The 15,940-nt window shown below is 61.8% G+C and overlaps 1 protein-coding gene across 1 annotated transcript; it reads right to left on the bottom strand.

Annotated features, from left to right (window-relative positions):
* Positions 1 to 705: 705 nt before the first annotated feature.
* SEMA7A (semaphorin 7A (John Milton Hagen blood group)) lies at positions 706 to 15,520 on the bottom strand. The gene is made up of 14 exons (XM_026043631.1): positions 15,103 to 15,520; positions 10,095 to 10,228; positions 9,212 to 9,262; positions 8,721 to 8,816; positions 8,388 to 8,472; positions 7,707 to 7,817; positions 6,258 to 6,397; positions 5,914 to 6,092; positions 5,601 to 5,709; positions 5,287 to 5,485; positions 3,569 to 3,684; positions 3,047 to 3,198; positions 2,453 to 2,520; positions 706 to 1,688 (listed from the first exon to the last, which is right to left on the bottom strand). The coding sequence occupies exons 1-14, from the start codon at positions 15,212 to 15,214 to the stop codon at positions 1,342 to 1,344; spliced, it is 1,899 nt and encodes a 632-aa protein (XP_025899416.1). The 5' UTR covers positions 15,215 to 15,520; the 3' UTR covers positions 706 to 1,341.
* Positions 15,521 to 15,940: the final 420 nt, after the last annotated feature.

Raw genomic sequence — 15,940 nt, 5'->3', positions numbered from 1 at the left:
GAAGAGATGTAACAGGCTCTACTCTAGGCTCCAAAGTCAGGGTGGGAATGTAGTGCAGTAGGAAGCCCTGGCCCCTCGGCCGCAGCCTGYGGTTGCAAAATCCTGCCGCGAGCATCCAGTGAATCCGGAGCCTCGGGACACGTATGCCARCCAGCTCCGGTGCTCCCGAGCCTCCGGAGCTGCGCTGACCTTGCAGCAAATGGAAGCACGAGATACGAGGTCCCGGCAAGACCCGGGCCGGGCTCGGCCTTTCGGGGGGCCAAGAGGGCTGGAAAAGGCCTGGACAAGCTGTGGGATCCCAATTCCACAACGCGGAATCCCGCTTTTCACAGTTTSGTCGCGCTGGGCTGAGGGAGGCGAGCGCGGCGCTCGCCCCGCCGCATCCCACGGGCTCCGGGGTGCTGGGAAGGGCTGCAGCCGCGCGGCTCGGCCCCGCCTGCAGCACCCCGGTCTGCAGCCCCCTCAGGACGCCTGGGCCCCCCGCGAGGGCCACAAGCGCGCGGGGAGCAGCGGGGCCGCAGACACCCGCCCTTAGCTGCCTGCAGGGGACTTGTGCGTCCGAGCTGCTCGGGGCCCCGCTCCGGCTCCTCCGGCCCTGGGAACGCCCCAGTGCTCTGTCCTTTCCCACCCTTCGAATCCAGTCAAGCTCCAAGGCTTTTCCATGCAAAATGCGAGCTCCGCGCCTGCCCTCTCCTGCGTAACCAGTGCTCGTTCTTCCCATATTTACAAACTCCAAAGTGCTCCCAAGGTCCAGTTCTTCCGACCCCTGCGAGCAGGCCGGGAAGGGCCTCGCAGGTGACACAGGGAGCGCTCCAGGTGCTTGTCCCCTCAACCAGACGTTAGCAGCAAAAGCCCTGGAAGGGCCAGTCCTTGCTTGGAGAGGAGCACGGGTGAACCAGCAGGGGTAAGGCCAAGGGCTGGCTCCTCCTCTTCATCACATGCACGTTCCCAAAGAGAAGAGGCGCCAAGCCCTGCGGATCGGCGCATGCACGTCCGCGCAGTCCCCCAAACAGGAGCGGCGCTCGCCGTGCGCTCCCGACGATTCCCAGCACGAAGCTGCCCGCAGGTGCTGGCAGAGAGGCCAAAGCCTCCCCGCCAGCATCGCAGCGACGTGCCCTGGGYGCCCCTTCCCTCCCCGTCCCCAAACCCGGCTCCACGTGGCCTTGCAGTTGTGCCCTCCTCACAGTGCCCAGAGTCGGCTTCTCCGCCAGGAGCAGAGATGGAAGCTGCACAGGGAGGCAGGACCCCTTCGCGTGGCTACGAGAAACGGGGATCTCGCCCCGAGAGGGCCCAGCAAGGCGAGGAAGAGCAGCGGCAGGCGAGGACAGCGCGCGGCCACGTTCAGTGGAAGAGCTCCGCCAAGCCCAGCACCAGGAGCACGTGCACCCAGGAGGCCAGCGCCGCGGCGGCCCGGCCCTTCTGCGACATGAAGCGGAGCTGGCCCACGAGGCGCTCCTTCACCAGGGCTTGCCGGAAGCCGTCCTCCTCGGAGACGCACACGTAGCGGCCGTAGTGCGCGCGGCTCACGTTCTGGATGAAGTGGAAGCAGTCCTGCTGCGGGTGGCTGTTGTTGCACGTCTTGATGAGGAAGTCGTCGTGGTACCAGTTGTAGGTGGCGTAGTGGGACTCCACGGGGCAGTTGAGGTAGTAGCGGGAGAAAGGGACCACTGTGATGTTCTGGTAGTTGTCTGTGGGAAGACAGGGACAGGCCGGGATGAGATGAGGGTCCCCAGGAACCAYGGAAGCACTGCCGGGCTGATGGCAACGTCTTCCAAGGGCGTTTAGCAACACCAGCAGGGCCTGGCCCGCAGCTGTTGGAGCCTGTAGGACTCTTCTGCCTGGACATCAGTGACAAAGCGAGTCGGAGCCCTCTCACCCACTTCAGGAGACCACAGGCCACAAGAGCACTGGCTCAGCCTCACCACAGAAGGCAAGGGAGGCCAAACCAGAGGGCTAACAGCAGTGACCGGSTGTGCTGACACCACCCTGGACATAAAGACGTGTGAGGGGGCTGGTTCTCTTTGCCTCACGCCCAGATTGCTTGATTTAGGGGAGGAGGTGAAATACTGTGCAGTGTCTGCTCGCAGGGCATCGTTGCAGACTGCGTGGGTCAGTGAGGATCATGCCTGACCATGTCAGCCAAGAGTCATCAAAGTCTGTGGCTGCCAGAGGCAGCAACTTGGCATCCAGCTTTGCGCTACTTCATACCAAAGGCTTGACTGATACTCAACTAAAGCTCTTTTTTTTCCCCATTAACAATGATATTCCTACTTTCTATGCTACAAACTGAGACTTGCCCAGAGTCTCCATCTCTCACAATAGCCCTGGTGATCCCCACTTCCCCAGCAGTGCCTCGCAACGCTTCCCTCAAGCCATCCAAACACCTGAGAAACAGCCCCCCTGCTCCAGCTCCCTGTGGGCACAGGGCCTGCAGCTCAAGCCTTTTACTCACCTTCCTTAGCTTTACCCCCTTGGCACTTTTCTTTCCACGAGCCCAGGTTTAGGTTCTGACGCACCTCCCTAAAAGGTGGGGACAAGAATTGGCAACACTTTCAGGCTAGGAAAGGATTTACCCGTAAAGGACGACATGGATCCGACGGGGCAAAAAGTTAACCCAGTGTTTAAACACCTGCTATTACCCGGGTAGGGAAATACAGTCCCTTGCTTAAGAGGCTGACAATTGCAAGAATGTCACAGCTCACCACAACCAAGCAGTGTAAATAGCATCATAGCCAAATTGCAAGGGTGCAGGGCTTAATTTTCCCCCGTAAAGGCAGGCACAACAAACCAGAACCTGTGCTCTGTGCAGGTTTCTACCAGCAAAGAGGAGCAGGGTGCTCAGCCCAGTACGAAACCCACCCCCTCCTCCCCAGGGGTGGGATCCTGCAGATCCTGCAGATCCTGCAGAGCTGCAGTTCCAGGGACAGCACATAGATGTCCATGCTGCCACTGCCAGCGCACACGTGGAGGGGTGGGACCTTCTCAGGCTGCAGCAGCCAGCTGAGAAGCACCGGAGCGAGAGCAAGCAGAGCGCGGTGCCACGTACCGGCCCCGGTACACGGAGCGGCAGCGCCCGCCGGACCAGCCGCAGTAGGGGTCCCTGGCCAGCAAGCAGCTCTCGCAGTTGTTGCGATACACCCCGCACGTGTCCATGGGGATCTCCACGACTTTATCCGTGGAGCCCACGTAGAGCATCGCCTGCAGAGGGAAGCAGAGAGGCTCCTTGTAGCACCGTGCCCCAGCGCCACCTCASGAGGACGCCAGGAGAAACGTTCCCAGAGGTTTGGTCTCTGTGAAACTGGGGCGGATTTCGCCAGAGGAGCTGCCAGGCTGTGCAGACACACGTCGCTCGCCCTAGATCACGGGCCAGGCAGCGGCCATCCTTTCCCAACCGCCCTCCTTAGGAGTTTGCTCCATCCCAGCAATGTTGTCACCGCTGGGGTGGAGAACGGGCACAGCCCAACAGCGTGTCGGCCATGCCATGGAGAGAGAGCGAATCCCAGCGCTGCGGGGAGTAGGCAATGGTCTCACCCACCGCTTTCCTTTCCGCTGCGTTGCAGAGACCTACCCTCTGATGGTCCAGGATCATGGAGTGGATCGGGTCCTTCTTTGGGAAGACCTGGAGCTCCATGATGTTCTGCACCCCGTCCGGCAGCTCCACGATCTTGTGGATGGATCCCTTGTCTGGAAGAAAGGAGCAGAGCATCCTGAGGAGCTGCGCGGGGCTGGGAGAGGCAGGCAGGAGCAGCGCGGGGGTTTCAGCACGCGCGGCGGGCACGTGCCACCCGCTCCGCCGCGCTCCCAGCGCAGCCACCTGGAAAACGACTCAACCAGTGGCAAGAAAAGAGGCCCTTTCTCAGAAAGCGCTCGCTTCGCTTGCTAGGAAATAACCTTCCGAACAATAGTGCTTCCCACAGCAGAGCCCCGTGACCCTCCCGGCGCGGGGCCACGCGGAGTCCACTTCCCCCATCACGTCCCAGGGCCGGGCTGGCCCTGCTTTGATCCGCTGCACTGGAATGGCCTCGTCGAGGAAAAACAACCGCCCTCTAACTCAGCTCTGCTTTGATCATGAGCCTCATCTCCCTGCTCGCCTCAGGCACAAACTGGGATTTTTGCCTTTCTTTCTCCTGAGTAAACTGTCTCCCCTGCCCAGTTAAATGACTCCAGAGACTGGTGATTTAGGCAGACACGTCACTTTGGTCGGGAGGGGTGACAAGATTGATCTGAGGGAACAGGACTTGGGGATCTTCACCGTTCAATCTTCCCCAGCTACTTGCACAGCCTCCCTTCCCCAAACAGCAGCTCCCCTCTCCACCGTCAACCACAAAGAGGTCAAAGTTGTGACCTGAGGAAGCCCAGGACAGGTAGACTAGGATTGGGACCCTCCTCTCTCATCCCCACTGCTCATTTTGTCTCTCCTCTCCCTGCAGGGAGGCGGGAAGCTGCCCTGCCAGCCCTGCAGCTTGCAGCCAGCTCCCCAAAGGGAATGGAAAAGACATTACCTATATTTAGCTAAAGCTTTCTGCAAGATAAGATAAATCCGAGCACAGGTGGGCCCTGATCCAACCCAGGCCACCTACTGAGGCTCATCTCTAATTTTATATCACAGATTGGGGAAAAAAAAAAAAAAAAAGGTCCGGAAGTCTCTCCAAAAGTGCCAGCTCTGTTGGAATGAGCAAATCCCAGCGCGGTGCGGAAGAGGGATGGCAACTGCTGAAGGGAGAAGCGCTGGGTGCCAGCAGGGCAGGAGGGAGGAGCACTGGCTTAGGAGGCTTCACAGCAAGCAGCTGAACAGCCTGGGAGCCCAGACCGCCCATCTGAGCCTGCCCTCCCGCTCCACACCAAGGACAGGCACCCTGCTCTGCCTTCCTGCTCTCCCTTGGCCCAGCACCAAGGGCTGGGATCAGCTGGAGGTGCAGCAAGAAGCTGCCACTGCTGTCGCGGAGCGGGCAAGGCCAGGAGGTGCCAGAGCGGGTAAGCGGGAGGGCCCTATGACCCCTCAGCCCTAAGGTCTGACCGCCTGTGACCTGCCAGAGGCTAAAGCAGCCCAACAGGGCACAATCCGTGCCCAATACTTCCAGCCTGCCTTTGCCAACAGCACCCTAGACTGGCCGTACCGAGCGGTACTGGAACTTGGCAGCTCSTCCCTGCTTGATAAACCGGTGCCAGGCCGGGGCAAACACAGCTCCGTGCTCTGCTCCGCACCGCGGAGGCCTCCCGTGTCCCTCCACTGCCTGCCCCGCGTTCCCTGCCCTCTGGGGTGGTCTCAGGAGCAGCCCCCGGTACCTGTTGCCAGATAGAGCACGTTGTAGCGGCGCCCGTCCGCCGCGGAGACCGCGTGCACCCCGATCTTCTGGTAGCGGTGCTTGTTGTGGAACAGGGGGCTCTTGCTGGGGGCGAGGGGCTCCACGCGGTCCTCCACCTCGGGGTGGCTGTCGGCGATCTTGAAGGTCTCGCTCGGCGTGTGCTGCCCCGAGGCAACGCACTGTGCCAGGAGGGGAACAAAGGCCAGCGGGAGAGTCAGACAGATCCCTGGGGACGAGGGGCAGGGGAGCAGGAGTCCCGCCACCCAACGTGGGCATCTGTCACGGCCCGCTCACCTGCCCAGGCTTGACCTCCGGGTTGGGGCCGTTGTAGCCCTTGAGTTTGGACGTTCGAAATACGTTGTCGATGTCCCCAAAGGAATAGACACAAACAGCTGAGCTTCCCCTGCGGACAACGGGACAAAGAGAGGGTCAGTGAGACGCTGGCCGTCATCCCTGGGGACGGGGCATGGCTCCGTGTGTCACGCCTTGGTTGACAGTGTCCGTTTTGGCTGTTTTCCACCCATTAGCCTGCCAGAGAGAACAAAGAGCTGCACAGAAAGCCGTGGTCCATGGGACGGGGCCTCCTCCATTTTGCAACAAGGCTCACCATGTGTTCGTGAAGAGCCCGTAGACTTTGGAATCCCTCCAGTTACTTGAGGGGACAAAGAAGGCATCTTGCAGCCAGTTGAAGTTGCCCTTGGTGACTGGGTCCACACAAATCAAGCTGGCCTTCAGGAAGGTGGTCCAYTTGGAAGCAGAGAGTGAGCTGGTTCCTCCTTTATCTTCCTGTGGGAGGGGGAAAGCAGGGGGTGAGGGATTGGCAGGGAGGAACACAAAGCGCTCCCCTTGCCCAGCATTTTGGATGGCGAGCGCAGGAACGCATTTGACTGCCGTCATTACAACAGATGTGCACCTCACTAGCGTCCCAATGGGCCAGGACAGGGCCCTCACCTTACACAGCTGAGCCACGCGGGAGATGTTCCTGGGTGCCTCAGGACTCTTGTCTGGATTGTCTTCTCGAAAGAAGTAGTAGATCTTGTCCTCGTAAGGCTCTTCGTGCCTTAAAGTGGTGGCTTTGACAAACTGGGGGTCTGAAATGGGACAAGAGCCATCAGAAAGCCCTGGCCTGAACACGCACGTTTCAAGAAGGAAGCTCACCTGAAAGCAGCCATTGGCTTGGGAACAAACCGGCGAGCTCCGCAATGAAGCGGTCGCTCTCAGACAAGAGGAGCAAAGACCATCTGTGCTCCAGGCAAAGGACACGTCCAAGCCCAACYCGTAGGCCGGACCAGTCACAGATCCCCAGGTGCAGCCAACAAGAGCTTGCTTTGTATGTGTCACCTCCGTGGTGGGGTTCTCCTTCCTCTTCCTCCTCCTCCCCTTGTGTCCTTGAAGGCCAAGGCCTCTGAGCCCTGTGAAGCCTTTGTTGCTTAGCAGAGAAGGAAACTCACTCTGCTGTCTCGTGTACACGATCTATAACTGCATATAAGGTTCCCTCTATGGCACAGCAAGCTGTGCTGTTTGTGCTTGGCGTGGAAAACCCAGCGATGCTTTTCCTGTTAACACACCAGGGCCACAAAGGGCATCCCCGGYGGCAGGGGAACGCCCGGGTCCCTCCGGGCATCGTTAGCCGGTGTTTCCACAGCAGGGCRCCCTGCCTAATTGCGTGTTTGGCCGCTCGGCCCCTGCGCCCATCGGCTTTGTTTGCCGCTGCCTTGGTCCCCCTGCTCCGGTGTCCTCACAAGTGTAAGTCCTCTCTTGCCATGGTGTCGTTTTGATTTTCGTCTTTGGGCTTGGCAGAAGGTGAAGTAATGAGGCAATGGCCTCGATGGAAACAGGGGGGTCCTTTCCCTCTCTTCCCTCTGTCCCATGCACAGCCCACCCAACCTCTTCCTGCCTCCCAGTCTCCCCCTGGCTGGGGATTTGGAAAGTCATTTTTCCCAGAGCAGTCTGCCCGCAGTGGAAGTTCTTTCTGTTTCCACCACTGCGTAGCAGGCGCTGCTGGCACCTTTGCACAACTATATTTCCTTGCAGCAGCTGACACGGGACTTGCTGTCTACTTCTCTCCGTTCCCCAATCCCCAAGCAAGAGGAACTGACTTGTCAGCTGTTTTGGCCTAGAAGCAGAGCTCAAATTCCCCAARCAACTGAAGCTAAAAGGGGCCACAAGGTCCCTCCTTGTCAGCACTGCAGACGGGGACTGAATCAGCCCTCTGTGCAGCTCCGTCCTAGGAGGAGCAAACCCAGGGAGGAGGCCCTGGAGCCAACCCCAGCACAGGGCATGCACCTCTCCAGGGTACATAGCACGGCCTGCAGCTATAGACTCACAAGGAGGCCAATTTATGTGCCTAGAGGGGCAAAATAGCAGCTCCCACTCCCTCAGGATCAGCCTCATACTCACTCTGCATCACCGTGTCGCTGGTGTAGAGCTCTCCTCCTCCTTTCACTCGCCGGAAACGGGGTATCTTGCCATTCTGTTGGCTCTTCTTGATGGTTGAATAGATGTCATTACCTGCGGGACAGGAAAGCTCCTTTGCAACAGGCTCTTTCCAGAAGGGGCAGGAGAGAGGGGGTTGTGAAAAGCAAGAGAAGAACCAAGAGCAGCCTGGATACGTGGTCGGCCAAGAAAACTCCTGCAGTTGGTGAATACAGACCACCAAGCCCAGAACGCCCTGCCCAAGACTGAGCAGGCGTGGGAGGCCTCACAGACAGGGATAAGTCCTTGCTCTGCCTTTGGAAGGGAGCCCCATCTCTTCCTCTACCAGGTCCCCAGCCCCTCCTGCGGTGGACTTACTGCGGGACCTCGTCCTCCCTCTCCATTGCCACCGCACTCTAGTTTCCTGCACACAGAYGCAGCCCCCATGCCCAGGATGGGAACAAAGAACCTTGTGCCCTGCTCTGTCCTAGAAGTGAATTCRCTAAAAGGGGCAAAGCAAGAAGCACCGGCACTGATCCCCAGCTAAAGCAGAAGGATGCAGTTTCTGGAGCAGCCTGGAGGTTTCCAGGTGCTCCTTTATGTAGCAGAGAGCTCAGCGTCCTCGCACAGCGCTACTGCAGAAGACGTGCAAGCGTTTGGACTAACCATCAATGACGACGAGGGAATTGGAGTCGGGGCTGAACGGGGCGATACCTCTCCCATCCCACGGCGAGCTCTTCTTCTTCTCATTCTGGGGAAGGACAGAAATTGCTCCTAACACGTGTGATCTGCCAGGCAGGGCAGAGCAGCCAGCACAAACGTACATCCTGCCCCCTCATTCCATGCTTGACAGCGTTACGTGGGCATTAAGGACTCCCGAGCTCTACTTTGGCTACGGGCCCACTAAACTACATTCCCCACGTCCCTCAGCCATCCGGTGCAGAAGACACYGGACAGAGCGGGACGAGCCAGCCCCGCGCTAGGGTTTTGCCAGCGTACCCAGTGCCAGCAGGTAGGAGAGCAGGCGCCGGTTCCACACACTAACATGCTGTCCCCGTGCTCCCCCAGCAACGTGAGGTAATTTTTATTGTCTTCCTGCAAGAGAGAAAGAGAGAACATGAACGGTTGGGAATGGCAGAACACGGCCCAGCTGCTCTAAGCAGAGCGTGGTTTTGCCTCACAAGCTGGGTGGCTTCCTAGCTTTCCCTGGGTGTTTAAATGCCAAAAATCGACCTTTTCTCATCCGACCTTCTGCTCCACAAGTCCTGGAGGACTTCACCCACAGACAGCATGCGAAGAGAGGGCACAGTTCYTTCCCAAACGGTCCTTCAGCCCATGTCCCTCAGCCCTCATGCACCCGTCCCCCTCCAGCTGTCCCTCCCACGCTGCTTCATCGCGGATAGGATGTGGTGTCTTCCCCAGAGCAGCACATGAGTCCACAGCCACAAAAGGACTTCCCAGCATTTCTYGGGGAGCTCTGGGGGACCTACCGGRCCTCCAGAGTTCATGCACTGCCCTTCTTTTATCACAGGGAAGTCTTCCTGCAAGAGAAGAGAGACAGAGGCGCTCTTATCCCTTCCTCCTCAAAGCCAACAACTAGCAGGAACGGAGTCCCATGCAAAGTCCCCCACATTCTCACTCTCTCAGCAAGCAGTGAATCCGGCACGCCTGCGAGAGGGCCATCAAACCCTGGAAGCCAGCCCTCCTCCCCATCCCAGCTCTTGCAAACTCTTGGGGAGGCTGGATTGGCAGCTCTCTGCTGCTGGGGGAGTGGGAAGACGTGGGGCCAAAGCGGCAGGCACGACTGGCAGGCAGCCTGGGCTGCTCTCCAGAAGGATTCGGGAGAGGATCTGTCAGCGCAGGGAGTGGGTGTTCGACTGTAGGTGGTGGCTGTCTGAGGCCTGGGACAAATTAACCGCTATGCTCCTGGGAACAAGACGAGAAGTTTCGGAGCACAAACTTCAGGAACTGACTTGCTTGAGGACCACAAAGTGGTTATGGGAAAACCAACCAACCGGGGGATTTTCTTGCTGGGCCAAGTCAGTGCCCAGCTGGCCCAGAATGTGTTGCTTTCCAGGAAAAGCAGCCAGAGCTGGGCCGGTGGAAAGGGATGAGACAAAAAACTTCTTCCCAAACACACGACTGAGCATCCCTTGCCATGCTAAAGAAAGACTCCCCCTTCCAAAGACTGTAAGAGCTTCCAGATGCTCCATGAAGGCCCCACAGTTAGTGYAGGGAACCTCTCCTTTGCTGCAGCCATCGAGCACGTTGACTGGACACTTCCAGCTTTTGCTGCTGGCAAAGACACCAAGCAAGACACCTAGAATCCGGAGGTTTCACACGGGGCCACACTTGCTTGCCCAGCATCCTTACCGTGTACGTCTCGTAGGTGGCAAAGTCATGGTAGTAAAGCCTCCCCTCTCCCCCGACGAAGATGCCTGAGCTGTTTTCTTTATGGTAGAAGACGGGGTACTTCTCCCTCGCGGGAAACACGAACTCCCTGGCACCTGGGAACACACAGAGAGTCACCATGGAAAGCGCCTGGGCAGCCTTGCCGCCCTCCTCCCCGCCCCAGGTGCTGGCGAGGAGCGAGCTGCAAGACCGGGCCCTGGCTCACAACCGCAGCGGGGAGGAAGGACCGCGTGTCCTCACCTCCTCCTTCCTTCCTCTTTCACCTCCTGCCCYGCTCCCCTCGGCGCTGGCGGCCACAGGAGGGCACGGCCAGGGCCGGTGACGCCGCGAGCCCCTCGGCGCCCCGGCTCGCTCCATGCGGCCCTGCCTTCCCGGCGGGACGACACAGCCAGGGAGGCCGCGCCGGGACACAGCACCCGGGCGCTTCGCTGCTGCCCGGCCAGGCCAGCGGTAACTCCTGCTTCTCTCCCAGCTGCCGAAATTCCAGAGGGTTTCTTCTTTGCCTGGCATTTGGGGCCGGCCCCGGCGTGGGCACCCGAATCAATGGCGCGATTGTCACTGGAGCCGCTAACCCGCGGCCCCGGCCATGAATGGCAGAAAGAGGAGCTTTGTGCGGCGGGCAGCACGCGGGAAAGGCTGCCAAAGGGAGCGAGAAAACTAATATTGACGAGGGAGAAGGAGGCAGCGCGCCCTGCTCTCGGGAAGAGCCCCCGGCTCCCTCTGGGTGCTGCTGGGGGCCGCGAGGAAGCGCCTGGGCAAAGGGTCATTCCCGGCCTCCCGCCCCCGGAGCAGATGTCGCCAGCACTGCAAAGGGACCGCGTGGGCGCCAGGCTGGTCATCCCGTGAGCAGCAACACCCGAGCGTGAGCCCGGCCGGCTCGGCCAGGCGACTCCCTGTCCCCTCTGCCCTTCRCCGCTCTCCGGGCGGGATGAGCCACCCTAATCCATGGGGATCTGGGAGGCTCCGAGCCCAGCTCGCTGCACGGCGCCGCCACCATCCCAGTGACGCATCCACGACACCGATGGCCCCGGCACCTGCTCGGCCGCCTCCGGAGCGGGTTCCTGCCTGAGTCACAGCACTGCAAGCGCGCACAGCTCACGTGCTTCCCGGCTCCCCCAAAGGCAGCTCGTCCTTCCCCGGACATCCAGCCTTTATCCTTTCCTTCCTTCGGGATTACCCGCAGATTGCGGCACGACTCTGCCGCAATCCGACCGGGAGCGGCTTGGCAAGCGTGCGGAAGAGCCATGGGAAGGAGGCTGCGGGCGCGGGGCAGGGAGCGTGACCAAGCGCGCCGAGGCGCCCGCCTTTCGTCACCCCTCTCGTCACCCGGCTAGTCACCTGTCTCGTCTCGGTGACATCCGTTTCCCGCTGCCCCTGCATTCCCATTTCCGGATGGAACCTGCTGCCTTAGTCACCCGTGCCAGGGTTCGCGGGCGGCGCTGCTCCTGGGCCTGATGTCACCTTGCGGCGTCACTCGTTTCACGGCTCCATCAAGACCGGAGGCCGATCCAGGGATTTCCCCTGGCCCGGCGGCTCCCTTGGAGCGCGGCCAAGGGCAACGCGGGGCCTCTCCGCAGCGCTGCGAGGGACGGAGCCGCGCGGGCAGGGGGCACCGGGCWGCCACCGGCCCCGGGAGCTGCCATCTTCCCTCCCGGCTGCACGGCGAGGCTGGCGGGAGGCCAGGCTGCAGTTTTAGATGATCTATAAATTCCCAGGCGGAGACGCTGCTGCCGGAGCGAGCGGGGCCGTGGGTGGCTGCCGCGAACACCCAGATCGGCTTCTCCTTCCTCTCCATGAAACCGCCYAGGGGAGCAGCCAGGGGGACAAGAGGAAGGCAGAGCCGTGGGAAGGGCCCAAGGAGGTGCCTCCTGACAAACCACCCCATTCCCGAGCGATTTGCTGCCGGCATGAGCTGRCTGTGCCTGGGGGCTTTGGCCCCAAGGAGGGTTTTCAGGGAAAGCTGAAAGCAGAAGGGAGCTGCAGGGTGGCTCTGCTCCGACCTGCCACGCGAGCTCCCTGGGCGCCAGCCAGCACCACTCACCAAAAGTGACACCGCGGCACGAGGAGAGGCTGCCGAAACCGGGAGCAGGAGAGGCCGCCGAAACCTCTTCCCATCGCTCACCAGCCTCTCACTGCTCCCTAGCTGTTCTGGGATCCCCATGTGACCCCGCAAGCAGCCCTAGCTCCGGGAGCACCAGATAGGGACCCCATGGGGCAGCCACGCCGCCGGCACCGCTCCTTCCCTAGGGATTTGCACGCTGGCATGAGGAGGGGCGCGAGCAGGACGCGGCAGGACGCGCGGTTCCCGTTTCGCCCCATGCACGAGGCGCTTCGCGGTGCAGCGGAGCCACGCGCGCTTCCCGTTTCGCCCCYGGCCGCGCGCTCGCCGCCCCTCCGGCTCCGCGGTGACAGCGCGCAGCTGCTCCGCACTTCTCGTCCCGTCTCCCCCCGCAGACACGTCGCAGGGAGGGAGAACTCGATCGGCTGCCAAGAGACCTCGCGCCGGCTCTTCTCGCGCTCCTCCCCAGCTGCTTCCCACTCCTTTCCTGGTGCTCCTGCCCCTCCGGGCCCCGAAGCAGGGCAGGACAGTGGGATAACGCAGGGGCCGGGCTGCCCAAAGCCCCTCCGCGCGCCCGCCCTCCTGTCCAGTGCACAGAGCAGGGCACGAGCAGCCCAACGCGCTGCACTCGGGAGCTGCTGCAGCCAGGAAGGGTTCGGGAAGCCGGGACTCGGCTCCCTTGTGCAAACAAAGGTGAGCGGGGATGGGTATTGCAGCGCCCAGGGCACTGCAGCCCCAGCAGCATTCCCAGGCCCAGCGGTCGACTGCGCCCTTGCCAGGCTAAATACAGAGGCAGGTGCCGCTGCGGGCCCTTTTTCCCTAGGATCACTCCCGCGGGAAGCCGGGGGCTGCGCCCGGCCTTTCTTTACGCGGCCGCTGCAAGGAGAGCGGCAACAAAAGGAGCTCCCAGCGGCACCGCGCTCCGCGCCCGCAGGAGGAGCCGCTTCCAGCGCCGCTTTATCCCCGCGAGGGGGACGAACGGCCCCGAGCGCCTCTCGGCACCGGCACCGCGGCTGCTCCCCGAGGCCGCCCGGGCTCCGCGGGGGTTAACGGGGCGGCTCCGGGAGATGCGGGTGCCCAAACGGGGCGTCCTTGGGCACGCGCGGCCGGCCCAGCGCCCACGTGCACGAGGGGCCGCTGTAGCAGGGCCAGGAGGGCGGGCGGCGCAGGAACAGGCGGAACGGGCCCTATTCCTGGCTGCCCCAGGAATAGCCGCACACGGGACAGCGCTGCCGCCACAACAAGCCATTTCCTGYTTCCCGAGCCCTTTTCCTGCACACCAACTTCTCTAAAAAGCATCCCCTGCGCCTTCATCCCGCCTCACAGCCGGACAACGCCTCCTCCCTCACAGCTTCCCAAGCTCCCTTCCTGAGCTCCAGGAAAAGAGCAGAAATCCAGCAGAAACCCGGCGCAGCAGCCGCAGCTCCTGCTCCTACTCCTGCGGCAGGAGGGGGGTGTGATTCATTCGCCGGGTTCATTTGGTTTGTTTTGCTTTTTCRATCTGTGCCCAGGAAAAAAAAATAGTTTGAGGCAACATTTTACAGCGCCCACAGCTCCCAGCCTGGGAAAAGGAGCCGTCTGCGGGAAGCAGTGCTGGGAAAGGCAGCCGCTGGCTCCGGCAAATGCCGGAGCTCCGTGTGAATCCCTGTCCGAGGAGTCAGGAGGGACAGGGCCTCTGCTCCGGCTCTCCAGCCGAGCGCCGGGAGCTGCTCCGGAGCCCTGCCGGGGCCGAGCAGCTCGGCAAAGCCCCGGAGCTGCTGCGGGCACCTCCTGGGAATCGCCGTTTCCCGCCTCACTTCCCAAAGCCAACGTATCTGGACAAGGCAGCCAGGGCTGGAGCGGCTCCGCTTTCCTTTCCCTGCGGGACCGGGCGGCATCTCCCCCGTGTAGCTCGGAGCCGGGCTGCTCCCGGGAAAGAAGGAAGCAGCGGGATTCCACGCGCGCCAAGGTGCRGATGCAGCATCCGCATGGATGGGATGCCAGCGCTCCTGCTGGGCGCGCAGAGGCTGCTCCGGCGCCCGCGCTGCTCCAAGGACGCGGCGTTCCCGCGGGACGCGCGTTCCCCAGGCTGCTGCCGAAAGCCACAGCGGGGAGGGAAGCTGCCACCTACGCAGGCCGCGGGGACGGGGGCAGTGACCCCAAGAGCCCCCGCGGCGGCGGGGAAGCCGGTGACGACAGYGTCAGGAAAAGGCACCTTGAGCCCGTCGCCCGGGGGCAACCTCCACGGGGCGGCCGGGACAAGGAGAGCAGATGGCGCCCAATAAACCCCGGCAAATTCCCGGCCTCAGGAGCTCCCAGCTCTGCCCGCAGACGGACACCGGGATCCCCGGGAGCCGCCACGGGCTCTGCTGCTAAATCCTCCCGCGGGGCGTTAATCCCCGAGCCCCCGCTAGCAGCAGGATGCTCCTGCGCCCCGCGCGCCTACCGCGGACGCCGGCAAAAGCCGGCTCTTTTGTTTCTTTTCCTCGGCGAGCCCGAGCCCTTGCAGCCTCCCTCCGGGAGGTCACTGCAAGCTCTTGATAACGCGGCTCGTTTGCAGCCGGCAGGGGAAGCGCAGCAGAGCAATAAGGAAATGTACCGTTTCATGCAAACACTCATCTGCAGCTCGTCCCCCCGGCTGAGAGGAAACGGTCGCCAGGCCAGGACGCGGCTTGGCTTTGATAGCCCCGACCTGCGGGAAGGGCTTGCCAGGGTACACCCGGGGAAAGGGCTCGCCAAGGTAAAAGAGCTATAAATGCAACCGGAGAAGAAAAAGCAGGACCGAGGAGGTTGAAAAGGCTTCCCGAGAGCCCCGGGGGTTTAAGCCGGGGCCAGAGCAGTGCCCAAAGGCACAAAAGGGGAACAAGCGGGGCCGAGTCCGTGGGCAGGGAGGGGAGAAGCGGCAAGCGGCAGTCGGGAAACACGACCTACCTGGCGGCGCGGCGATGATGCGGGGGTTCACCTTGGAGCGCCCGGCCGCCCCCGCGCCCAGCTGGCTGGCCCACAGGGCCACCAGGAGGGCGAGCGGGGACCTCGTGCCCATTTCTAGGGGCTCGGCGAGCGCAGAGAGCGGCGAGCTCGCGAGCCTGACAGCTGCATTTCTCTTCTCCTGCGCGGGGCGGATCCAGCGCAGCCAAAGATGGCAATAAGGGAGGGACCAGTTCCGCAGGACTCGGGCAACTCAGCCTTGTTCCGAAAAGCCGCGGCTTTGCAGGGTATTTCTGTCCCCTTTCTTCCTTTCTTTTGCTCCTTTCCTGCAAGTGAGAGCTGGCAGCCTGGCGCCTTCGTTTGCTTTCACTAGCCAAGAGGCTCATAATAGAAATGTTAGGGGTTGATATTAATTATGTGAAAGTGAAAACGCGTGTCGTGTATGCGGGTGTATAGAGATATACGTATTTCTATAAGATACAGGAATAAGCGCCAGAAAGAGCAGCTGGTTGAGTGAAGGACGCTGCTCACGCCCTTCTCTGCGGCAGCGACAGGAGGACAAGAGCCCTGGGGCGCTCCTGCCACCGCACACCATCCTCCCCGAGCTGCGCTCGTCCTCACGGGGCAACGAGGACGTGGSAGCCGCCGCTCACAGCGGGTCCCCAGACCCCCTGTCCCGCTGCACCGACATCCCTCGTGAGCACAGGGGCAGCATCCGAGGGCGCGAACGCACAAAATCCCTTCAGCGGGGAGCAAGGAGCCCTGGCGCTGGCTGTCGCCGGGCACACGAGGCCGAGCGGGACGGAGCCGGCCGCTCCGCAGGCGCCACGAGCGGCACCGC

Source organism: Nothoprocta perdicaria, unplaced genomic scaffold, assembly GCF_003342845.1.
Source record: "Nothoprocta perdicaria isolate Ctin4 unplaced genomic scaffold, notPer1 scaffold_332, whole genome shotgun sequence".
Taxonomy (NCBI): Eukaryota; Metazoa; Chordata; class Aves; order Tinamiformes; family Tinamidae; genus Nothoprocta; species Nothoprocta perdicaria.
This window is presented reverse-complemented; position numbering and strand designations above follow the sequence as displayed.